At 42.3% G+C, this 26,712-nt stretch overlaps 1 protein-coding gene across 6 annotated transcripts in view; it reads right to left on the reverse strand.

Annotated features, from left to right (window-relative positions):
- The window catches only part of LOC140488098 (unconventional myosin-XVIIIb-like), a 483,418-nt gene that overhangs the window by 26,112 nt on the left and 430,594 nt on the right, over positions 1–26,712 (reverse strand). For all 6 annotated transcript variants that reach the window (XM_072587853.1, XM_072587851.1, XM_072587852.1 and 3 more), the window contains 2 exons: positions 15,717–15,902; positions 704–840 (listed from right to left, as the gene is read on the reverse strand). In XM_072587853.1, coding sequence (XP_072443954.1) covers positions 704–840; positions 15,717–15,902 — 323 coding nt within the window. The remainder of the gene's footprint in view (positions 1–703; positions 841–15,716; positions 15,903–26,712) is intronic.

Here is a 26,712-nt window from a genome sequence, read left to right on the forward strand (position 1 = left end):
AGCAAAAAACTCATTTAGGGCCTCCCCTACCTCTTCAGACTCCAGGCACAAGTTCCCTCCACTATCCCTGATCGGTCCTACCCTTTCTCTGATCATTCTCTTATTCCATGTTGCATACTTTGGGCTAGATTCCTACTGTATTGGCTGTGTTCAGTGCCTCAACCAGTATACTGATACTTTACAGCACGGTGGCTCAGTGGTTAGCACTGCTACCTCACAGCGCTAGGGACCCTTGTTCAATTCCAACCTTGAGCGACTGTCTGCATGGAGTTTGCACATTCTCCCTGTGTCTGTGTGGGTTTGCTCTGGTTTTCTCCCACAGTCCAAAGATGTGCAGGTCAGGTGAATTAGCTAAGCTAAATTGCCCACAATGTTTAGGGATGTGTCCGTTAGTCAGGGGTAAACATAGGGGTTGGTGTGGACTTGTTGGGCCAAATGGCCTGTTTCCACACTGTAGGGATTCTATGAAAAAAACACAGTATGGGAATATGAATTTCTAGGATTTATAGAGTATTTTAAATGCATTCCCAACCATGATATTCCTGAAGACCTTGACGTGTTTAGCTGAAAGATGATGATAATCTATTTGTTTTCCTTGGCTCCAGAAACTGAGCAGCCTTCACTACCAGACAGTCTATATTTCTACCCAAGTCTGTAGCCAAACACACTTTGTGGCAGTTTTGACTTAGTCTGATTACATTACCTTTCTGCTTCATCATCACTTTCATCACTCGATTCCTCCTCCAAGACAGTCTGCAGGTCAGCAATTCGTTTTATTGACGTTTCGAGATCTGCTTGCAAGGCCTGTTTCATCGCCATCAGGCTCTCCACTCGAGATGTCTGTCAAGTTAAAAAAGAGATGGAAACATGGAACAATCATAGGTGACAGTTACATGAAGGATACACCATTGCCCAAGTTAATGCAGAATGTTCATCTTTGATACTTCTTCCAAACCCTGTTGACTTTCCCTCATGGAACTGTTTCACCCAGTCAACTATATCACGGTACCTCAGCTGGGTCACACCAGACTCAAATTCCCTTCAATTCAGTTTACAACAATTTGTACTCTCCATCACCAATTGTGACTCATTTCTTGACACAAACCTTGTGTTGTAAGGCTAACCCATGATTGCTACGCAGTGTGTTTGTCTTAACACCAACATGGAGTCATTGGAGAAACAGGAGCTGGCAAATAAGATCAGGGGTGTTAGAAAATTTGAATTGGTGATGTTTTCATCATGTTTTTTGCCATCACTTTGGAACCAATAACTTGCTATGTCTTAAAAGGTGAATGGCAGGATTTTGGGCTTTGGGTTGGGACTCCGTCATCAGGGTCAATTGGAGAACAATGCCACACCGTGTCAAGGAGAAGTCACCCAGACGTCGTTCTCCCTGAGTTGGCTGCATTGATTGTCCAGTTTGGAGGAGTGGTCAGATGGTAAAGGCCAAAGGAACAATCAGAGGTTCTGCCACTCAACCAAGCAACCATCATCATATTACAAACAGCGTCAACCTGTCTTTAAAGGTAAGAGGAGAGAAACTTTTCAAATTTCTTGCATTGAAAGATGAGATCAGAGTCCACCCAAGGAGGGGGATCTGAGTTCCCAAGGAGGGTATTGGCTGTAGCTGAGACCAGGCAGGTAGAGAGACCCAAAGGTCTGTCTGGAGAGCTGGCCTCACAGTTTGCCTCCAGAAGGTTGACTGAGAGTTTGACAAATCCAGAGTCCACAGGCCAACTTGAATTTTCCAGATAGTAGCCTTTGACAATTGGTCCAGGGTGTTGACATTGCTATAGCACCATTGAACATGCCAGCTGTAGAGAAGTGCAAATTCCTGGCCCCATCATGAGGCATACAATTCTGCTCTAAGTTGTTGTTTATGGAGGAGGGGCACTTTCTGAGTGTTATAAGAAGGAAATGAACAGATTTCCATAGCTGTATGGGGGGTGGGGGGTGGGCGTGATGGCAGAGTGGTAGTATGAGCAGACTATTGATCTGGAGACCCAGTTAATGATATGGGGACCCAGGTTTAAATCCTTGAAATGGTGGAATATGAATTTGATTGTTTTAAAAGAATCTCAAATTAAGAGTCTAACTGTTTTAGCTATTGTCAGTTGTTGGGGAGAAAACTCATCTGGTTCACTAATGTTCTTTCAGGAAGGAACAAAGAACAAAGAACATTATAGCACAGGAACAGGCCCTTCGGCCTCCAAGCCTGCACTGATCATCTATCTAAACCTGCCACCTATTTTCTAAGGATTTGTATCCCTTTGTTCCCTGCCCATTCATGTCTCTGTCCAGGTCCATCTTAAATGATGCTATCGTTCCCGCCCCTACCACTTCCGCTGGCAACGGGTTCCAGGCACCCACCACCCTCTGTGTGCAGAATTTTCCACACATATCTCCCTTAAATTTTTCCCCTCTCACTTTGAACTCGTAACCCCTAATAATTGAGTCTTCCACTCTGGGAAAAAGTTTCTTGCTATCCACCCTGTCTGTACCTCTCATGATTTTGTCGGCCTCAATCAGGTCCCCCCTCAACCTCCTCCTTTCCAATGAAAATAATCCTAAGCTACCCTACCTCTCCTCATAGCTAGCACCCTCCATACCAGGCAACATCCTGGTGACCCTCCACTGCACCATATCCAAAGCAGCCACATCCTTTTGGTAATGTGGCAACAGAACTGTTCACAGTAATCCAAATGTGGCCGAACCAACGTCGTATATAATTGTAACATGACCTGCCAACTCTTGTACTCAATACCCTGTCCAAAGAAGGAAAGCATGCATTATGTCGTCTTGACCACTCAACTGACCTGCGTTACCACCTTCAGGGAACAATGGACCTGAACACCTAGATCTCTTTGTACATCAATTTTCCCCAGGACTTTTCCATTTACTGTATGGTTTGCTCTTGAATTGAATCTTCCAAAATGCACCACCCCACATTTGTTTGGATTGAACTGAAATTTGTCATCCTTACCCAGTCTGGCCTACATGTGACTCCAGAGCTAATGCAATGTGGACTCTTACCTGACTCAATGAGCAATAAATACTGGTTTCACAGCAATGCCCACATCTCATCAATGTTTGGTTCTTAAAATTAGCATTATCTGGGGAGCACATTCAGTCTTTGGCAGATGGCTGCATGATTGGTGAAATCAGAAGTCACTCCATAAATATATCTCTCAGTCTTTCTGTCTGTTAACTTCACTGGAGAGGAATGATAGGTGAGGTGTATGTCATGAATGTGAGGTAACATTGTTATATATTTTGGAAAGAAACTTAATGTGGCTTTAAAATAGATACAGGAAGTCTATCCTTGTGGTTCAACTGGTGTTAGAATTAGACAACACTTGCCTCAAGAAGAATTGCAAGAGATCTTTTGATCTCAACAAATGTTTCAAAAGGTAAACAAAAGCACATTGGTAATGGCTTCCTCAGAGATAGGAGTAACTCTTCCTTACTCACTAGAGATCAGACAGAGTGATCAAGGTAATAGCTGAGAGACTGAAATAGTTAACGACTTTGATTAAAAACAGCAGATGTGCCTGTGCTCCAGGTCTGGTCTGCCTATATACATCACCTGGTGACATGATTTGATAGTTTGGAATATAAATCATTTAGAAGTTTTAAGTATGCAGAAGTCTGGCTGCAAGCAAACACTGTGTGCAGGTATTTCGAGCACATCTACATAAACCCCAACAGGGAGACAGTGGGTTATCCGGGGATGTGTTACCAGGCTACCAAGAGCAACCAAGCTGTAAGAACAAAACAAAGAAACTATCACTCACTCCCAGGACCTAGTCTGTTCATTCCACTTTTGGGAACAGCCTCTAACTATTCAACTACAAAACCTCACCATTGCTAAAGTTGATTGCAACCTTTCACTTCAGAAAAAGCACTTTCAAGCAAGTCAGACCAGCAATGATATTAAAAGCTGATCTCAATTTCATTTTCATATATAGCTTTTGCCCTGACTTACTTTCAATCTTTGCAGTGTATTCTGGCTAATAGCTTTGTCACTTTTTCTATTACCTTCAGCAGCAGTTATGTAATAAACCTTATCTAACCTTTTATCTTGTTCAAAGCGAAAGGCAGTGCTGCTGGTTATCTGTAATTTGAAACACTTGATCCTTAAAAAACAGGTAGCATGTGTTTAGGTCACAGACTGCTCTGTGGACACACCTGGTGAGTGAGCATGACATACACAACCAGCAGCTGATCCAGTGTTGGCTCTTTCACTGGATTGTTCAAAGTCAAAACAACCGCCACTGTCTTTCTGAAACAAACCCAGGGTCAAAGAGAATGGTGCACGGATACAGAGCATGGCTCTTCCTGCACTGCCCTGCTTTATGGTTCAGTCTCAACTGTTAATCCATTTAATACCCATCCATTAATCCAATACAAATTCTTTTGTTTCCCACACCAAACCTCCCTTTTGTGTCTCTCTGTGTATATTACTTTGGAGACTGTCGAAACACATTGTGTTTCGGGCCCAAGCAGCAGGAGCACAGAGCCTTTCAGATTATCTGTTTTAAACTGGAATCTAATATATATCTACAACTAAAACGACAGGAGTTACCATCCAACAGGCAAACATATGATGATTCTTTGGTCTATTTTTGCCTATTCAATTTGGCAGTGGGTTTCACACACGCTACACAGGTGTAACATATAAAATGAGGTTGGCTTTGAGTAATATAGAACTGCAGTGATATGTCTAGTCTGTGCAAGGCTTAGTATGAAGCATTTTCTATTAAATCTTAATAACATTTAATCAACTCCCTTTGTGTCGGTGGTATTTGCTGTTGGAAAATGAATCCAAGCTTGACTCACTGATAACAATGCTTAGAGTTTATAATTAGCTCGATGAGACATCTGATAATGGGCTGGTTCTTGACAATTGTTAGTCTTTGTAATCGAGAGACTGCAGTACGATGCTTGAATATTGATTCCTGTCTCTTATGTAAATCACTGGTTCGGTCCCAGCTGGAGTATTGTGCCTAATTCTGGGCAGAGTTTAGGAAGGGTGTCAAGATCTTGAAGACGGGACAGGGGAGGTTTTCAAAAATGGAACGATCAGGACTTGAGCTATCTGGAGAGATTGACAAAATTATGATTATTCTATTTACAGTTGTAAACATCATAGGGAGACTTATTAAGGACATGCAAATCACGCAAGGTGTCAATACATTAAGGAGAACCTGATTCCACTGGCTGAAGGAGGAGATATCAGAGCTTAAAAGTGTTTCTCAAAAGAGCCAGAGATGGGGAAAATTTGTATTTAGAATCCCTACAGTGTGGAGACAGGCCATTTGGTACAACAAGTCCACACCAACCCTCCAAAGGGCATCCCACCCAGACCCATTCCCCGATCCTATTACTCTGCATTTCCCCTGACTAAGGCACCTAACCTACACATCCTTGAACACTATGGGCAATTTAGCATGACCAATTCACCAAACCTGCACATCTTTGGACTGTGGGAGGAAACAGGAGGACCCAGATGAAACCCACACAGACACGGAGAATGTGCAAACCCCACACAGACGATCACCGAGGCAGGAATTGAACCCCTGTCCCTAGTGCTGTGAGGCAGCAGTGCTAATCACTGAGCCACCGTGCCACTCCTGAAACAGTCATGGAAACAGATTCAATTGTAATTTTCAAATGAGAATTGAATAAATACTTAAAAAGGGTAAAATTCCAGGGCTAGGTTGAGAGTACAACAGTCAGTGAATATTTGTATTGCTCATTCTGAGAGCTGGTAAAGCCACAATGAGCTGAATGACCTCCTTCTGTGCAGTACAATTCTATGACTCATAGAACAGGAGAAGAAAAGAACTAGAATTGAACAACACATTTTATTTGGATGTTTTATAAGTACAAATGAGTTGAAAAGGCAAATAAACCTTAGCAACAAAGAGATCCGATGCTGGTGAGACCAAGCACCAAAAGGAAATCAATCTAACTTAGTGATCAAGAATTCACATCAGGAATTCAGAAGAAATTTCTTTACCCAGAGAGTGGTGAGAATTGAGAATGTATCTGTGGGGTTTGAGGGTAGGTGTGGAATGGCAGGAGCGAGTAACAGGGAATGGGGGGTGGGGGGTGGGGGGAGTTGATCAGGTGAATAATAATAATATATTTGAGAGAAGACAGTTTTTACTCACTTGTTGAATGTGGGTGTTGCTGACTGCCCCAGCATTTATTGCCCACCCCTAATTGCCCTTCAGAAGGTGGTGGGTGAACTGCTACAGGCCTTTTGATGTATCTGCTGTTCTTATCCTTTTAGATGGAATTGCTTGTGAATTTGGAAGGTGCTGTCCTGGGGTCAAGGAGGAATTAGAGGGTTCTGCTGATAGAGTTTGATTACAAAGATCAGTGGGGGTTCAAGAGGAGCATCAACACGGGCTGAATGGCTTATTTCTGTGGCAAATTCTGAGAATTTTTTTAATGTATAAACATCTGAGAACAGATTCCGAGTTGTTTGCTTGCAGATGAGTAGGAGAGTAGTTATTGTCATTTTGCACAACTGGCCATTTTCCCTTTAAAATAATCAGATGAACAACAAAGGAAAGCGGGCAGGGATTATTTTGAAGAAACATAAAAGCCCAGTGAAGGATCTGTCAGCCGGTTTTTGAGCAAGATAAGCAGCGGTCTGGTTTGTGATCGAGAAAGCACAGTGGAAGTTGGGAGTGCTGAGATTAATGACTGTACCCAATAATGTTTGAATAAGAGAGCTGAACTAACATTTATAGGTACAACCTTTAACCTGACATGTCTATGTTTTGCACATTGTAACCAGTTCTCCCAGACTATTAGACTTCACGGCAGGCTCTGACATTTTCTCAGAACGTCACTGATCAAGGAATCTATCTTTCCCCTGAGGTTTGAATAGGAAATCCATTGCCCAATGCAATGGTACAAGACGTTTACACATACGGGTGCAACCAGAGCTGGGAGCTAGCGACAAAATATAGTCATTAATGTGTCCTACAGGAAATTCAGGAGAAATGGCTTTATTCAAAGTTTGGTTCAAATGTGGCACTCACCACCACAGGGAATGTTGAGGAAAATAGAAGATGCTTTGATGGGAAATTGAACAAACATATGGGACGAGTGGTTAGGACTGCTGACTCATAGCACCAGGACCCAGGTTCAATTCTCCCCTCAGGTGACTCTGTGTGTGAAGTTTGCACATTCTTCCTGTGTCTGCGTGGGTGTCCTCCAAATGCTATGGTTTCTTCCCATGATCCAAAGATATACAGGTTAGGTGGATTAGCTATGTTAAATTACCCATACTGTCCAGGGATATGCAGGTTAGGTGGATTAGCCATGCTAAATTACCCATAGTGTCCAGGGATGTGCAGGGTATGTGGATTAGTCATGTTAAACTATCCATAGTGTCCAGGGATGTGCAGGGTAGGTGGATTAGTCATGTTAAACTATCCATAGTGTCCAGGGATGTGCAGGGTAGGTGGATTAGTCATGTTAAACTATCCATAGTGTCCAGGGATGTGCAGGTTAGATGGATTAGCCATGCTAAATTACCCATAGTGTCCAGCGATGTGCAGGGTAGAGTGGATTAGCCATGGAGACTGCAGGATATACAGATAGAGTAGAGGGGTGGGGCTGAGTGGGATGCTCTTTGGAGGGTTGATATGAATTTGATGGGCTGAATGGCCTTTGCCACACTGTAGGGATTCTGTGATTCCTGAGGTATGGAAGGAGCTGAGATGGTTATGTAAAGAACAGTGATAATAAACAGCAGGATGAATTGAACTAGCCAAACAGCCTGCTTCCGCATTGTCAATTCTGTCATTCTATAACATATTGACTGCTCTGTTACTGAGTCTTAAGGTTAGAATCACAAGGCCTCTCAGCAAGACCCTTTGCAAAGCTTGCAAGCATTTGACCACACACTGAATTTATCTGTACCGAGCAGACATTGGATCCATTTCCTTTGTCTTTACTCATACCAAATCCATTTTACTAAAGCTGTGTTTGGTGCTTGATCGCCCACCTTCACAGCTTCTTATATAAGCTATCTCTTTGATAGTGAGGAGAGATGGTGTGGTCAGAATGATATGAAGAGGTGGGGGTCTGGGGAGATGGCTGAAGGCTTTGTTACTGGGAGGTTCTGTGCTTCTGGAAGGTTCTGCTGGAATTAGCCACAGAACATCTTTTAACTTTTCTCAGTCGTTACCCCAACCTAATCGCCAACCTACTCACAGGCAGTCTGTTATGGGGCACAAAACCAGCTGGGGGAGTGAACAATGGGTAAGTCCAAGATTGTGTGAGGGGCAGTTGGGGAGGGTATTAGCAATCATAAGGAGGGGTATTGGGTGGGAGACATTAGAGAACCAAGTTGCACACTGTTGATGGTGGGTAGTTTGAAAGATCAGCTTGTTGAGTCTGGAGAAATACTCTTGTTCCTCTTGGCCCACAAGAATTGCTGTAAATGCATTCACCTCATGCACTTTCTCATCACCTTTAACCTGTTGGGATTCCCAGGAATCTCAGCCAGTTTGGGTTAAAATGAAGGGATACGGTGTCTACCGAAACTTTTATTGGCTGATCTGCCAACTGAAAGTGAATTGGCTTCCAATGTGATCCATGCTTGTTAAATGCAGAAGTTTCAGGGTGTGGGCGGTGGGCAGTATGGGGCAAGTCGGGATTAGGTTTGAGATACACTTGTGTTTGTTCATTTGATTTCCCACCTGCTCCCAGTCCTTCCTGTCCCTGAAGGCCAAACCCTAACCCCCTCAACACACACACACACTCCCAACTCACCCCAACAAAGTATGTTTGAAACAAATTGCCACCTCAGGGAGCTCACTCCAGGTAATGACAATCAGTGCATCCCATCAGAGACATTATAGAACGCACACAATTTAAAAAACTATATTCGCTCTTTCACACTTTTCTGTGTAAACACTGACTAATGATTCATTGAGTTGCCAAACTATATCTCAAAGGGTAATGAAGGAGACACAGTGGGAGGGAACACAGCAGGAGTCTAGGAAAATCACCAACTTCACAGTCTCTAAATATATTGTGCAGCTCTGAGAAACCTCTCCAAGAAATGTATTAATAATAGTGTAACATGTGAAAAATAAATAGACACACACAGGGATCAGCTTTTCCAATGTGAATGGAGAGGATATGTGACTTATGACAGTGAGTAATGGCAGTTCCCTCCCACGTGTAGAAAAAAAACTGTATATTTGTTCCAGTTATATTTTATCCTTCCTCCCTCCACCTCCCCGGCTTAGTCAATGCTATAATAGAAACCCGGTGGGGCCAATGCTGCAGGATTACAGGACATATGCAAAGATAAGCAGATATTGAATAGATTGGTAACTGTAACACACATATGTATACTTTTTATTCAATCACAAGATGTCAGCATGTAGGCCACCATTTATTACTCAGAAAGCAATTAAGAGTCAAACACATTGCTGTGGGTCTGGAGTCACATGTAGGCCAGACCAGGTAAGGATGTCCCGAAAGGACATTGGTGAACAAGTTGGGTTTTTCCTAACTTGGAAAATAGAACATTACAGCGCAGTACAGGCCCTTTAGCCCTTGATGTTGCGCCGATCTGTGGAACCAATCTGAAGCCCACACTACTCCATTTCCATCCATATGTTTATCCAATGTCCATTTAAATGCCCTTAAAGTTGGCAAGTCTACTATTGTTGTAGGCACGGCAGTCCACGCCCTTACTACTCTCTGAGTAAAGAAACTACCTCTGACATCTGTCCTATATCTTTCACCGCCACCGCACACCCCCCCCCCCAAATTAAAGCCATGTCCCTTCATGCTAGCCATCATCATCTGAAGAAAAAGGCTCTCAATGTCCACACTATCTAACCCTCTGATTATCTTATGTGCCTCAATTAAGTCACCTCTCAACCTTTTTCTCTCTAATGAAAACAGCCTCAAGTGCCTCAACCTTTCCTCATAAGACCTTCCCTCCATACCAGGCAACATCCGAGTAAATCTGCTCTGCACCCTTTCCAAAGCTTCCACATTCTTCCTATAATGCAGTGATCAGAACTGTCCTCAATAGTCCCAGTGCAGCTGCACTAGAGTTTTGTACAGCTGCAACATGACCTCATGGTTCCAAAACTCAATCCCTCCATCAATAAAAACTAACACACTGTATGCCTTCTTAACAACTCTATCAAACTTGGGTGCAACTTTTAGGGATCTATGTATATGGACATTGAGATCTCTCTGCTCATCCACACTACCAAGAATCGTACCATTAGCCCAGTAATCTGTATTCATGTTGCTCCTTCCAAATTGAATAACCACACACTTTTCCGCATTAAAATCCATTTGCCACATCTCAGCCCAGCTCTGCAGCTTATTTATGTCCCTCTGTAACCTGCAACATCCTTGCACTATCCACAACTCCACCGACCTTAGTGTCATCAGCAAGTTTACTAACCCATCCTTCTACACCCTCATCCAGGTTGTTTATAAAAATGACAAACAGCAGTGGCCCCAAAACAGATCCTTGCAGTACAGCACTAGTTACTGAATTCCAGGATGAACATTTTCTATCAACAGCCACCATCTGTCTTCTTACAGCAGCCAATTTCTGATCCAAATCACCAAAACACCCTCAATGCCATGCCTCTGTATTTTGTGCATTAGCCTATAGTGGGGAACCTTATCAGATGCCTTACTGAAATCCATATACACCAGATCAACCACTTTACCCTCATCCACTTATTTGGTCACCTTCTCAAAGAACTCAATAAGGTTTGTGAGGCAATGGATGATTAACAATTGATAATGGATTATGATCATCATTAGACCCTTAATTCCAGATTTTCATTGAATTCAAATTCCACCGTCAGTCATGGCTGGATTTGAACCCGGGTCCTCAGAATCTTACCTGGGTTTCTGGATTAACATGTTCTAATAATAATAGCCCTAGACCATTGCATGTGTGTTCCCAGATGTTCAAATAACATCATAACTCTAGGCTAGACTTTACCTTAATTGACAATGTAGACCTCTTAACCAAACTCTGGGCAAATTTCTGACAATTTCTGGCTTCTCCTATGCAGAATCCATCAATGATACTGGGCAGAGTTGGTATATAATGGGAACTTATGAATATTCGAGATTTGGGCAAGTGCAGCTCCAAATCTTTGGGGGAGGAGCTTCTTCCTATGTAGTAAAAACTGTGACTAAAAATATGGAAACCAAAACTGTATACAATATTCCAGACCTGGCCTTGTCAGTAATCTATGTAACTGAAGCATAACCTCCCTCCTTTTGCTTTCCATTCTCCTCGCAATAAACTATAGCATTCTATGAGCTTTCCTATTTACTTGCTGTACCAGCATACCATCATTCTGCATTTGGTGCACATGGACACCCAGATCTCCCTGCCTCTCAGAGCTCTGCAAACTCTTCCCATTTTGATAAAATGCTTCCTATTCATTTTTCCAGCCAATCTCACATTTTCTTGCCATTATACTCTACTTGTCAGATCTTCACTGACTCATTTAATCTACCTCTATATTTTTGTAGCTGCTTTATGTCCTCATTTCAAATGATTTTCCTACCTTTCATTGTGGCTTCAGCAAATTTAGCAACCACACTTTTGGTCCTTTCATCCAATGCGTTTGTATAAACTGAATAAAGTTGACAGCTAAGCATTGACTTACTCTCTGTTTCCTGATAGCTCACTGATCTTTACTATATGCTAATATCTTAACCTCTACAATGTGCGCTCTCATTTTCCACAATAATCTTTGGGAAAAAAATACAACGGGAAATGTTTCTGATGGCACTCATAAGGCAGAGTTCCACAAGCACCATCAGCCCCAAGTCCTATCATTCTACAAAACACCTCCTCAGTGAGCTGAGAGATTGACTGCTACACGCTTTCCCAACAGTAATTCTCATTGACATTTGTACTCTCATATACACCAGATGAAGAAAATATTTACAAGAATGGCTCCAGGCACAAATTAATTTCAGTTAGAATCATAGAGTCAGAGAGATGTACAGCATGGAAAAAGACCCTTCGGTCCAACTTGTCTGTGCTGACCAGATATCCTAATCTAATCGAGTCCCATTTGCCAGCACTTAGCCCATATCCCTCTAAACCCTTCCTATTCATATACCAGTCCAGATGCCTTTTAAATGCAGTAACTGTACCAGCCTCCAACACTCCCTCTGGCAGCTCATTCTATACACGTACCACCCTCTGCACGAAAATGTTGCTCCTTAAGTCTCTTTTATATCTTTCCCCTCTCACCTTAAACCTTTGCCCTCTAGCTCTGGACTCCCCCAACCCAGGGAAAAGACCTTGTCTATTTATCCTATCCATGCCTCTCATGATTTTACAAAGCTCAATGAGGTCACCCTTCAGCCTCTGATGCTTCAGGGAAAGCAGGCCCAACCGATTCAGCCTCTCCCTATAGCTCAAATCGTCCAACCCTGGCAACATCCTTGTATTATAGGGCAGATTGTAGAAAGTGAGCTTTGCTCCTTGGCACAGAGAAAGTTTGAGAGGGGGGATTGATTTGATCGAGTTGCTCAATATCGTACAGGGTCTAGACAGAGTCGATAAGAATAAGTTGGAAATAAGCAGTGAGTCACTGGAATCTGGAATATAACACTTTCGAATGTGTTGGGAACAGATTCATTCATGATCTTCAAAAGGAGACTTGGATTATTCTTTGCTTCAGGACTGGAAAAGCACAGCACGTCAGACAGCAACTGAAGAGCAGGAGAATCAACGTTTCAGGCCTAAGCCCTTCATCAGGACCACATTGTCGACTTAGATCATTATTTGAAGAGATTTGCAGGGTTATGGAGGAAAGGCAGGGCATTGGTTCATTCCTGTAATGATCTTGTAGAGAGCTGGCACAGACACAAGGGGTCAAATGGCATCCTTCTGTGTCTAACCCAGAAAACACAGGCAAAAAGCCAAGAACAACCAACTTGCAGAGGATTGCATTTAAACCACCACTTCATTTACGCATTCATTTCGCCACCAAATTTATTAGTTGCTGAAATTAGAGAAACACCAATAAAAAATGTATTGCAAAACTGAAGAGACCTCCATAATGTTGTTATGTTTCAGCACTCTTCATAAATAAGAATGGAGCTTTCCAGCACTCCATATCTTTATTAATAAAAGATTATCTCCTATTTACAATGATTCACCAGCCAATTGGAGAAGGAGGATGTTGTTGACTTGATTCCCCTGGTTGTGTTTAAATTAGAAAATCACACCGTGTAGTACATTTTGATTAGAGAAGCACTTGAAACAGTTATCAGTTAGTTTGACACCATCATAAAAAATGATTAACAATTTGGTTTATCACTGTTTTTACTTCATTTAGTGCCAATTATTCAATTATAACATGCACTCAGTATTCAGAATCATGTTCATCACCATGACAACCATTTAGGGCTTTTGTCTTCAAATCAATGTGCAATAGCACTCAATCCGTGAATACTGACTCTCTTAAGATATTTAACTCATACCAATTTGAATCAACTGGGTTATCATTTCTTATGTGCCCCCATCTCATTACAAGCACCTATTTTGTTTTGTTATTTTGTTATCATCAGTTCCATTGATATCGATATTAAAAGGATGCTGGGACATAATCCACAGTTGCCTAATTGCTTAGCACACAACTCAGCCACTTGGCCTATTGTATCTTGACCTTTACTGTATCAAACTTTGGTGAAACACACTGCCTGTAATACTCCTGCGTGCCAATCGATCAAAGTCAAGCCAGAGCCAACTTTTACCTGGTATAAATGTATTAATTGAGTGACTTTTTAAAGGTATGCAACTCTGAGCTTAACTCTTGCCCTATATCAGTGAGCATCACTTTACATGAGTTGAAAACAAAAAATGCTGGAAATCACAATGGGTCAGGCAGCATCCATGGAGAGAGAGCAAGCTAACATTTCAAGCTCAGATGAAGAGTCATCTAGCCTCAAAACTTTAACTTGCTGTCTCTCCATGAAAGCTGCCTGACCCACTGTGATTTCCAACATTTTTTTGTTTCCAGTACAGATTCCAGTGTTGGCTGTAATGTGACCCTGTCACCTGAGGTGTGACTGAGTGACCTGCCTTTTACCTGTATGCATATGAACTCAATGGACACCATCATCAAGGCACTGCTCTCGCCTGTTAGTCAAGTATCTTCACCTATTTCAATATTTAACAATTTTGCCATTGCTTTCCCTGACCCTTCCCTTTGACAAAACATTCAATGCCACACTTGGCTTGTAAATGAATGGCTTTCTCCTTTCTTCTCTCTTTACATTTCTGATAGCCACCACACAGCCTTGATTGGCTGACCTGATGAGATGGACTTTACCCTAGTCATCCTTATCAAAACTCCTCACTGTTTTAAAATCATCTCTGCAACTATTTTTAACCCTTCTCTGCCCTGGTAGAAATTAGATTCGATTACCTATAGTGTGGAAGCAGGACCTTCAGCCCAACAAGTCCACACTGACCCTCTGAAGAGCAACCCATCCAGACCCATCTCCCTCTGACTAATGCAGCTAACACTGTGGACAAGTTAGCATGGCTAATCTACCTGACCTCCCACAATCCAAAGATGTGCAGGTCAGGTGGAAAATTATCCCCGCATCTCAAATCACTGTGCAAGATTATAATTACTCCAGTATCCTGTTGAAACGAAGGTTTCTGTGAAGATGTGCCTTTAACTGCACACAGCATTCTAACTTTTGTCTGGCCAATGTGTACAGACCTTCACACAAAATGCTCCTGACTCCATAAAAAGCTTCAAACAGTATAACTGCTGAAGCAGAGCAATGCAGGGCTTCCTCAAGATGTGAATGATCACAAGGTGTGGTGAAAGGTTATTGTGGCTAACACTTTGGAATCTATTACTTCCAAATCAAATGGAAGAGCATTTACTGTACAAGGCGACCAAGGTGGGCTGATGGGTGAAACTACAGATTGCTGTCACCACATCAGCCCAGAAGTGAACCTTATTGTCATCCAGCCTAACCAACAGAAGTAGATGGATGATTCAAACAGAGATTCTTGCAAATTAAAATTAAACTTAATGGGCCCAATTTTAAATCTGAGTACAGAAATAGTTTCAAAATTGGTGAATCACTTCATTCTGTAGAGGGAAAAGTTTTGTTTTTAATTCATTCACAGGATGAGGGCATCATTGGCTAGGCCAGCATTTATTGCCCACTCCTAATAGTGAAGAGTCAACCACATTACTGTGGGTCTGGAGTCACATGTAGGCCAGACCAGGTAAGGATGGCAGTCCTTCCTTGAAGGATATTAGTCAACCAAATGAGCTTTCTGATAATCGACAATAGCTTCATGGTCATCACTCGGCTCTTAATTCTAGATATTTATTGAGTTTAAAATCACTATCTTCCTTGGCAGGATTTGAACCCAGCTCCCCAGAGCATTATCTGGGTCTCTGGATTAACAGGCCCAACGAAAATACCACTTGGCCAATACCTCCCCAACTAAATTGACATAACCCCTAGGGGAAGCCATGGTAATAAATTATCAGCTTGTATTAGTTTCAATGGATTGTTCCAGCCAAAAGGTTAAGGTATTTTTCCCTTTGATTTGCCGGCCACCTGTGTAGATCAAGAATTTGTATTTTTATCTCTTCTGTTTGAAGAGTTGAGTTTGAACTGAATGTACGTACCAGTTCCATACACCTTCGTGAGGCTTCCTGCTCCCTCTCAACAAGGTCATCCATCTCTGCTTTCATCTCCTCCATCCGCTGCTGGACACGTTTTGCAGTCTCCTTCTCCCGAGCCTCGGTCTCAGCAGCCTGTTCCAATTCCTCACCCATCTTCATCATGTTGTCGCGCAAACGTAGCACCAACGTCTACAATAACAATTGGGAGCAAAAGCTGTAATTAGCAGGTGATAAACTTCCTCTCTTTGGATTTTGCCTGTTTGTCCAGACATGTGTTTGTACAAATGCAAATACATACTTGCGTCTGTGCGTATCAATTAATTCAGCCTTTGAACAAGGCCATTGTTAACAATGCGTATCTCTAACTTGAAATTATATTGTGTGTATTAAGCAATAGACATAATTAGTCATTATTAGAGTTTAATTTAGGAGCTCTGACCTGCGGTTCCTACAAGACTATCTCAACATACATTTTAATGAGGTTTTAAATCTTTGAGGTGAACAATTCAGTGCACTTGAAAAACATGGTAAAGCAAAGAAACTGCTTTGATTAGGGTCAGGGATCCAAAGATATACAGAGCGAGGCAGAATAATTCAGAAGTTCAGTGTGATGCATGCCAGACAGTGAAGGACTACCAGACACCGGATTTAAGGATCTAATGAAGTTGCTCTGGAATTAAAGGACAACAAATTTAGTTTGCAGTTTGTTTTTTGGTGTCTGGGATAGTAGCTGAGTAACAAAAGCATCTGGAGACTGCACAGAAATCTGCCAAAAGGAAAACTAGTGGCAGCTGTTCCCAGACTGAGACTGAGCAAGGAGTCTCATTGTAATTCATGACTCAGGGTTGAGTGTTGATGTGAATATTGCGAGATTGAAAAGACTAATGTGAATATGAATCATTTTTCTGAAGTCAGGAATGAAATCTTTCCAACCTTTTGCTTTATCTGGTATATTCTGGTTCATGTTTATTAAACATTTTATTCCTTCTGTTAAAACTGCACTTGCAAATTGATTCAGTAACTGACCTCCACAGGTTAAAAAAGTTCGGGTCTGTCAAGCCAGATTTCGCTCTCCGATCTGAATTGTGCAATATTAATACCAGCCAGGGTCATAACACTGTTTAAGAGACTTTTAGAGATTTTTGGAGATTAAAGGGGTTTCATTGTAAATCTGATACTAACACCTTTCCCTTGCAGACTCTTTCCTTGTTCCAGATGTCAACTCCCCACTGGGGAAGAACCCAACCCTTTATCTTTTTCTCTTTCTTTCTTCTTTCTTTTTCTCTGTCCAGAGGTGCTCTGACAGACCTTTGGATTTTTTTTCTTTATCACCACCAGATCACCTGTTACTAATTAAAAAGCAATGATGAAGCATTACCTTGTATAACAATAACAAATGGACAAGAGAGTAGAGAGTGAGGAGGCAACTAAATAGTCAGGGAAGTAAGACACGACAGCTCCCCCCCCCCCCCCCCCCCCCCCAGTGCCCACCTCTTACTAAAATCTTCAAGGGCTTTTGTATAATCATGGAAAATGGAGAGGCAAAAACACAGCTCTTAAATGCAAAATTCATTCAGCATCATTAACTCTTGATGAAAGTGAGGACTGCAAATGTTGGAGATCAGATTCTGGATTAGTGGTGCTGGAAGAGCACAGCAGTTCAGGCAGCATCCATGTAGCTTCGAAATCGACGTTTCGGGCAAAAGCCCTTCATCAGGAATGAGCCTCTAATTCCTGATGAAGGGCTTTTGCCTGAAACGTCAATTTTCTTGCTCCTCGGATGCTGCCTGACCTGCTGTGCTTTACCATCATTAACTCTTGATCAACTCTGGGGCTGCTCTGTTTTATTTTTAAAGCATCGTGCATTTCTAACACTGGCAGACACCACATTCAAGATCCAAGATCCAAAGTATTCACAAAAAAACAAGTTAGGAATCAGTCCTTAATGGACTGAAGAATACTATGCATGAAAGGAGTACTTTAGCTATGAAGAGAGGCTGGATAAGCTCAGGCAGTTTTCTCTGAAGCAAAGAAAGCTGATGGGGGAACCTGATAGAGGTGTCTCAGATTATGAGAGGCATGGACCAGGTTAAAAAGAAAGCAGCTCAGTCTAAAGGCTCAATGATTAGGGGACAACATTTTAAGGTGAAAGGCAGGAGGCTGAGAGGGGATTTGAGGCAAAGTATTTTCACCCCGAGGATGATGGGGATCTGGAATGCACTGCATGGGAGCATCGTTGGGGCAGGTTACCTTACAACTTTTAAGAAGTACACCGATGAACACTTGAAGCATCAACGCATTCAAGGCTATGTGCCTAATGCTATAAGGTGAGACTAATGTAGATTTAGGGTAGCTTTGGCAGTACAGATGTTGTGGATTGAAGGGCCACTTCTGTCCTGTATAATCCCGTGATCCTGTGAACAACCAGCTCCAGAACATTGTGCAATCTGCACATTTCACTTACACAAATGAGAAGTTAGCAAGCAAGAAATTTGAAAGAGAAATTCAATAACCTCAAACATGTAATGTAGGAGGCAATATGATTTTGGTTGTGATATGAGAAGTGAGGAATGTGTTCACCAGACAGAGGTTGATCCATGGAAGTGTCGTGATTGTAATGAGGTCAGCCAGCTGGACTTCAGAGGATACGAGTTCCCTGAGTGAGGCTATTCACCAATCAGAGAGCTCTGGCTGACAGATATAAACAGGAGTGTCAGAGTTTCTGTTCATTCTGAGAGCTGGCTCTGAGGGAGTCGGACTAGTGTCAAGTACCATGCACATGTAAATGAAGGATGACTTGGTGACAGGATACCGGCATCTGTGGAGTTATTTTAAAAAGGGGATGCCCTTAGCCCACTACTTTATCTGGAGAAATTAACACAAGTTGGAGATAGTGAGGACTGCAGATGCTGGAAAGTCAGAGTCGATAAAGTGTGGAGTTGGAAAAAGCACAGCCGGTCAGGTAGCATCAGAGGAGCAGGGGAGTCGACATTTGAGTTGTGACCCATGATCAGTAAATTATACTGCCACATATCCCAGTGGCTATGTCTGATTATACACAAAATCTATACAGCAGCACATTATTTGTTTTGCAACTAAGCAACAATATTGTTACTAGATCAAGGAAATGAACTTATTTCCTAACCTGTGAGTCAGTATCTCTGACAGTACTGCAGGTTTACACTGAATTATCAGGCACGTGATCCAAATGGGGCTTTGCCCCACAAACCCCTTCCTCACTGGTGAAAGCTCCCTTTAAACCCCAGGTTGACCATCTAGTTGCATTTCTCCACCCCGGAGGCTCCCTGCCTTCATTTCTGATGAAGGGCTTTTACCCAAAACATCGATTTTCCTGCTCGTTGGATGCTGCCTGACCTGCTGTGCTTTTCCAGCACCACTTTAATCTAGACTCTGATCTCCAGCATCTGCAATCCTCACTTTTTCCCTGCATCCATAGATATGCCATTTATCATCCTTCTCTGTTCTGTATACATTGGGGTGTACAAGCTGGAGTGCCACAATGTAATGAATTCAGTTTGTATTCAACCACAGCATCAACATGAAGCATGAGAAATGCCCAAACGTGTGTCAGGGCCAGCTTATCAATGAGGCGGGTAGGGGAATGGTAATTAAATGATAATTTACACAATGCACACAATGTAGGTAAGTATGGGTGTTTATCTACATTGCATACATTTGGAACAACGTTTTCCCTATCCCTTAGTAATTGAAAAAAAAAGAAACCTTTAATTTATTCCAGTTAGAAAACTATTTTGCTTTTGTCTTTGTGTAGAACACTGATGGTATTCTGAATTAATAGCTCTCCATGACTGCTGTAGACTGCTCAACAACTGATTTCTCACTTCAGGAGAACTTGATTAGATGTGTGCTGCTTGGCCCCTCTAGGCAGAATGCCTTTGAAACAGCTCCATGTCACACAGGTATAGACTTGATTTAAACCCTTTGCCATCAAAGTCATTTTTCAATATTGTTTCCATGGTTCCCATAAAATCCATAGGGCTGTTTCTGAACTGAGTTGGCATAGAGATGTGTGGTTCCTAAACTCCCTGTAATAAATTAAAGGTATTTGTTTCATTTATTTAAAGATCAGATGATAGCCTTTGAACAAAAGATTAAATAAGTTCATTTCCTTGATCTAATAGCAGTGTTGTTACTTTGATGCAAAGGAAATAATGGTGCTACAGTATAGATTTTGTATATAATCTGGTTTGCTGCTGGGAAATGTGGCAGTGTGATTTACTATGCTAGTTCATCTTCTGTCCTTTGCCTATAAGTGAAGTATTTAGACCATAAGACCATGAGAAATCAGAACAGGGTAGACCATTCGGCCCCGTGAGCATATTCTGCAATTCAACAGGGTCATGGTTGATCCAACATTTCTCACATCCACTTTCCTGCCCTTTCCCTGTAATCCCTGATTCCCTTCATCACAAATAGAAATGCCAGCTTTGCCACAAAGGAGATTAGTTTAGCTGGCTGGACAGCTGGCTTACAAAGCAGAGTGCTGCCAGTAGTATGGGCTCAAAGCCTGGTCTGGCTGAGATTACGATGAATGACTCTCCTTCATAGCTCAATTACAATTACAACACTGAAAAATTATCTGGACAGGTACATGAATAAGATGGGTTCAGAGGGATATGGGCCAAATGCAGGCAATTGGGACTAGATCCATTTAGGATATCTGGTCAATGCAGATAAGTTGGACCAATGGGTCTGTTTCCATGCTGTAACACTCTATGACTCTGAACTGCAGTGACCCTCAGATTTTACCTTTATAAAGCAGTATTTTTTAATCAACTTATTCAGAGATGTTATTATACACCTCTGGAGCAGGTGCGGCTTGAACCTGGGCCTTCTGCTTCAGAGGCCTGGACACACCATTGCACCACAAGCCACTTTAGCCTTTTGCATTAATGAAACACAGTATATATGAACCAGAGGAAGTGACATATGATCTTATTTTCACTTTTACCAGTGTGGCAAGATGAAGCCAGGGGTAAAATGTTCTTTAAATAAATCAATGTGATCCTCGCTTGAGTGGATGCTGTAAATATTCTTTAGCAGCACAATGAACTCATTGTCTTCGCCAAAATATTTGAAGCAGGTTACAGGTCAGAATGAAACAATGCAACCACGGTTGCAACGATGCAGAAGATTTAGCAAGAATTGCATGAGGTCTCCCTGAAAGCTCGAGGTTGAAGAGGTCAGTACATTATTAGGAGCTGTGCAGACAATATCCTAGTCAGGCAAAGCATTGAGGAAGACAAAGTTAACAAAAGCACTTGATGCTTGCATCAATCTTGGAAATAATATCTGTGTCAAGATAGCTTGATTTAATATGTGAGTCAAGTGACAAATGGAAATTATTGATATATTAATCAATGATCTGTGCAGAGCACTGTATTCGGCAGAAAAGTTGATCAGGAATAAAATTGCTGTCAGCGTCTAAGATGAAGCATTGTCTGGCTACTTATAGCAAGGGGAATGACCTAACATTAACAAAGGCAATTCAACTGGAGGTCAGGAAGCAAATGATTTGGGGGTGGCAGAGATAGCTATAGCCCAATGACAGACCCAGTGGAGTACTTGCAGAGTAAAAGCAGAGGTGCACCTGTAAAATAAACAGAGAAGCAGAAGTGTATCCATCCACCTCCTCCGATACTCTTATTGGTGTGCTGGAAAAAAGACACAAGTGCAGAAACTGTTCTGCCAAAGAGACCGAACGACAATGAGAGAAGACAGGAACCGCCGAGGTGGGTATCAGATGAAGAAGTTTCTTCAAACCAAAGAGAAGCCCTGGAAAGATGGCAAGATCCATGAACTAAAAGATGTCAATAAAGTTGACTTAGACCCAGAGGAAGGTAGGATGGTCTCATTTGAGAGAGATGAGTGGTTTGTGTTTAACGTGAGGGTCTCCGTGTCTCAGACAAGGGGCAATGTTGAGGAGGCCGGGCTAATGTGGTGACCTCAGCCAGTTTGGGAATTGAACCAACACTGGTGGCATCATGAACCAGCCATCCAGCCAACTGAGCTAACCAAACCTCCATTTCTGATACTGAATCAAAGTTGGAGAAATCTTCCATGCAGCCGTCATGTACAGAACTACATGGGTCAGGTGGTATTGAACTCAAGGTCATAGGACAACTGAATGCAACTCAACAAGACAGAGAGTGAAAAATTGCTAAAAGCTTACGCATGATCCTAAACCCCAGCTGTTCACTCTTAAGCAGGACTGTTGATTTACATCTGATTTGCAGAGTAGAGGAAGTGGAAAACCAAGCAGATTGATCTAAAACCTAATGAGCTGAACTTCCACTACTGGTGACAGGGCTAAGAAAACTGTAAACAGCTATATCATGCTACATTGGGAAGGTTTATACCTGAAACATTGCCTTCTCCACCTCCTGATGCTGCCTGGCTTGCTGTGTTCTCCCAGCCTCCTGCTTGTCTACATTGGGAAATGAAGCAAGTATGTTCGTTTAAACCCAGAAATGTTCAACATAAAGAGGGAAATTGACTCTCTGTCGAAGTAAGAGGTTATTTCATCAGTGACTGACCTGATAAGCTGGTGCTTGGGGTGTGATCTAGTGCCAAAGCCCAGGAATCTATCAGAATCTGTGTAGTTCTTACAGCTGAACAATGTAGTTGAAGGGTAAGTTCATCATATGTCATGTGGGTGATTGCTTAACAAAGCTGGGGAAGAGTTCAATCTCCACAGAGTTGGATGCAAAATGTGACTTTTGGCAACTACCCCTTGCTGAAGAGTCTATGTCGTTCACAACCAGGACAGGATGTAGTCACTGTCACAGGGATGATTGTCCTGAACCATGGATCCACCCATACAGATCATGACAGTGGAGCTATGCTGGCACAATGAGAAGCAAGATTTACACTCATCAAGGAATGTGGATTGTCACCAACTGAAGATGAAATTTAATATTTCCTTGTACATCCTGTAGAAACATCCGGTGGCAGCGATGATCTACAATGACATCACAATAAAAGGAATATCCTCAGAACATGACTGATCTCCAGGCATCCTGGGTTTGGTAAAATAAGTTGGCAAGTTCTAACTGTTATCCATGTGCCTCTACATCAGGGATGTCGGAATTAGTTGAGGGAGCGGGCAATTCAGCCCTTCAAACTGCCCTGCCATTTAACATGGTCATGGCTGACATTATTCTGGTCTTAACTCCACTTTCCAGACTGCTCCCCATAGCCTTTTTATCCCGTTTTTCATCAGAAATGTATCCATTTCATTTTAGAGTAAGTTGATTGATTCTGCCTCCATTGCACTCTGGAGCAGTGAGTTCCACAGATTCACAACCCTCTGAGAGAAGTTTCCCCTCATTCAGTCTTGAACCGACCTCCTCTCACTCTATATCTATGATCTCTTGTATGAGACTGTTTCACAAGAGGGAACATCTCTTCAATATCAAGCTGTTCAATCCCCTTTAGCATCAGCTGCTAAGATAAGGTCATGCATGTTTCTTGGAAGGAGCATAACAGAGTTTATTTGAGAAAGTAAGTGATCTTTTAGTTCACTCTGACCCAAAATGACTTCTACAATTAACTATGATGGCTATAATCAGTTCTACTCCAAAATGGTTTAGCAGCACATGAACTCTTCATGAGAAAGAGACTCTGAAACATACAAACGCCACATGAAAATGACTTAAAAGAAAGTGAGAAAGGTAGAGGATGAGTAGCACTGCTGCCAGATGTGGAACTATGACAAACATCAAATAAAAACACAACCTACCGGATCGCAAACTAGTGGAATTAGTTTCAAGTCAAGATCAACCTTGTTTTGGAAAAGTGCCAGGGCAGCCCAGACTCATGGACGGGTCTCATTCAAATTGAGAACAGCACAGTGCATCAGAACAGGTGGGAGGTGATGGCCAAGTGGTAGTATCACCAGACTGTTAATCTAGAGATCCAGATAATGGTCTGGGGACTTAGGTTTGAATCCTGCTAAGGCAGATGGTGGAACTTGAATGTAATAAATGTCTTGATTCTTAATTACAGAATTAAGAATCTAATGATGAGCATGAATCCATTGTTGAAAAACTCCTCTGGTTCATTATTGTCCTTTAGGGAAGGAAACAGCCTTAACTGGTCTGGCCTACATGTGACTCCAGACTCACAGCAATGTGGTTGACCCTTAACTGCAATTAGGGGTGGGCAATAAATGCTGCCTAGCCAGAGATGCCCTTATCCTGTTATTGAATAAAGAGAAAAGGTATAGAGGTAACCTTCTACATCGTGAAGGCAATCAGTAACACAGTAAAAAAGAGCACAACTGTTCCATTCATTGAGAGATGTATTGCCAGGCTGACCACTGAACCATAACCATTTGTCAATTCTCCCAATGCCCAGTTTTGGAAGACCGCATGGATTACTCAGATTCTTAATGTTATCCTAACGAGCTGAGAACATGCTTGAGATTTTTTTAGATTAGATTCCCTACAGTATGGAAACAGGCCATTTGGCCCAACAAGCCACACCGACCCTCTGAAAAGTAACACATCCAGACCCATTCTCCTACCCTATATTTACCCCTGACTAATGCACCTAACACTATGGGCAATTTAGCATGGCCAATTCACCTGCACATCTTTGGACTGTGGGAGGAAACCGGTGCACCCGGAGGAAACCCACACAGACACAGGGAGAATGTCTGTGAGGAGTTTGCACAGTCGCCTGAGATAGGAATCGAACCCAACTCCCTGGCGCTGTGAGGCTGCAGTGCTAACCACAGAGCCATCGTGCCACATGTGAGCCACCGTGCCACCCACTTGACACCACCACAGAGGTTGTCCCTGTTAAAATAAAATTGATGTGAGAAAATAGGAGGGGGTCGGGTAGAGGTAATATAATGGGTGGGATCAAAAACATGGGAGGGGTCTAGTATAAGGAGTAAAGTCTGACTGCGTGATATGCTAATGAGACAGTATCAGGGGAAGCGATGCAATGTCATGTGATCTTGTTCTCTTTTGCAGTCTTGTGACAAGATAAAACCACAAGAGGATTCTTAAAAAAGGTTAATGTTTTCTCTACATCTGTCACGAGAGGACCAAGGCTGGCTGTTCAAAGGTGGAAAGTCTCAGAATTAACCCACATCCTAAACTTGAGCATCAGTCATACCAATTCCTGAATGAATCATGGGAGAGGTATTGAGGCCCGTGTTAACTTCCACCCTCCTTCGGCCACTCGCAATGAACTTAGCACTAGGGCGCAATTATCCATTAACTCAGCACTCACCAGTTTGGGCTTTAGTATCTGTGCTCTACACTGAAGCATTACCTATGAAGCTTTGAAAATGCCTAACTTAACTGTTTCAGGTGAGATGGAAGGTCTCTCAGCAAATTTTTAACTTTACACATTGGAGAGCTGCTATAAACATTTGTTGGATTTTTCAATACCATATCCGAGCTTCTTATGTTACAACGGACAACAAAAACATTGCTGCATCAGGTAAAGATACCCAGAAGAGCCCACATCAAACAGACCAGGAGGTTCACATGCACGGGCCTGACCCCACTTCTCCACAACATTCAGCAAGTTGAATAGAGAGGACCTGTTCCCCTTGGTTGAGGGTCAATCCAGAGAGGGTATAGTTTTAGGGTAAGTGGCAAGAGATCCAGAGGGGATTTGGGTTTCGCTCAGGGGATGGTGGGAATCTGTAATGCACTGACTGGGAACCTTTAAAAAACATTTGGATGAGCACTTCAAATATCATACCCTTCTAGGACATGGGACAAGTGCAGGAAATTGGGATTAGCACATCTTTAGTGGGACAGTCAGTTGTGCTATAGTGTCGCAGTTCCGTTCTCAGGCAATCCGTGTTATAAGAAAATTGTGTACTACCAGCACTATTTAAACTAATAGGGCTGGAATCACGTTATAACAAATACACGCTTTAAAACTTTGCGCTTTTGAAACAGTGTCCCCAACTCGTCAATCATATTATAGCAAATTCGTGTTAACAAAATGCGCATTATAGCAGAATGACCTGTAGTTTTGTCAGGGCAGACTGGATGGGCTAAAGGGTCTTTTCTGTGCTGTGTAAAGCAATGTGAGATTTTGAAAGAAAAAAAAATTACTTTGTGTTATTAAAAATAATAACTTAGGTCCATCATCAACTATTAATGGAGGAATCAAGAACCAAGGAGCATGGTTTAGAAATAAGAGGGCTAACACACAGATGAAGAGGAATTTCTTCTCTCACTGCTCTTTGGATTATGTTCCAGAGAGAGCAGTGGAAGCTGCGTCACTGAGCATACTCAAGGCTGACTCAATGAGATTGTTGATTGATGAGGGAGTCATGGGGACGCGGTGTGGGAACGGAGGGTAGGGTTGGGACTGCAATCAGATCCGAAGTGATTTTAGTGAACACAGAGCAGATGTGATGTGCCGATTGGGCTATACCTGCTCTGTTTCTTAAAATGGCATTCCTTACAATCGGCTGTCAGATTTCATGAAATAGGTTCCAAGAAAGTTGCTTAGGGCCCCCACTTGTTTAATGATACATTTTCTGAAATAAAACAACTCTTTTTTTTCCTGAAATAGAAGAGCCAGAGATAGTCTGAAATGAGAGGCCAGAATTCTAGAGCTGAAACCCTTTGCTCTAGATGGATGCTGTCGGAGCTATTGAGTATTTAAAATATTTGTTTGTATATAGAATTATACAGAGTGGAAGCAGGCCATTTGGCCCCTTAAGTGCATAATGACCCTCATAACAGCATCACCACTCAAATCCAAATCCTTGCATTTCCCATGGCCAAACCACTTAACCTGCACATTTTTGGACTGTGGGAGGAAACCCACATAGATACAGGGAGAATATGCAAACTCCACACAGACAGTCGCCTGAGGGCAGAATCGAAACTGGGTCCCTTGCACTGTGAGGCACCAGTGCTAACCACTGAGCCACCCTGCCACATCATTGAACTAGATGAGTTTTCCCAACAATTGA

The sequence above is a fragment of the Chiloscyllium punctatum genome, chromosome 17 (genome assembly GCF_047496795.1).
Source record: "Chiloscyllium punctatum isolate Juve2018m chromosome 17, sChiPun1.3, whole genome shotgun sequence".
Taxonomy (NCBI): Eukaryota; Metazoa; Chordata; class Chondrichthyes; order Orectolobiformes; family Hemiscylliidae; genus Chiloscyllium; species Chiloscyllium punctatum.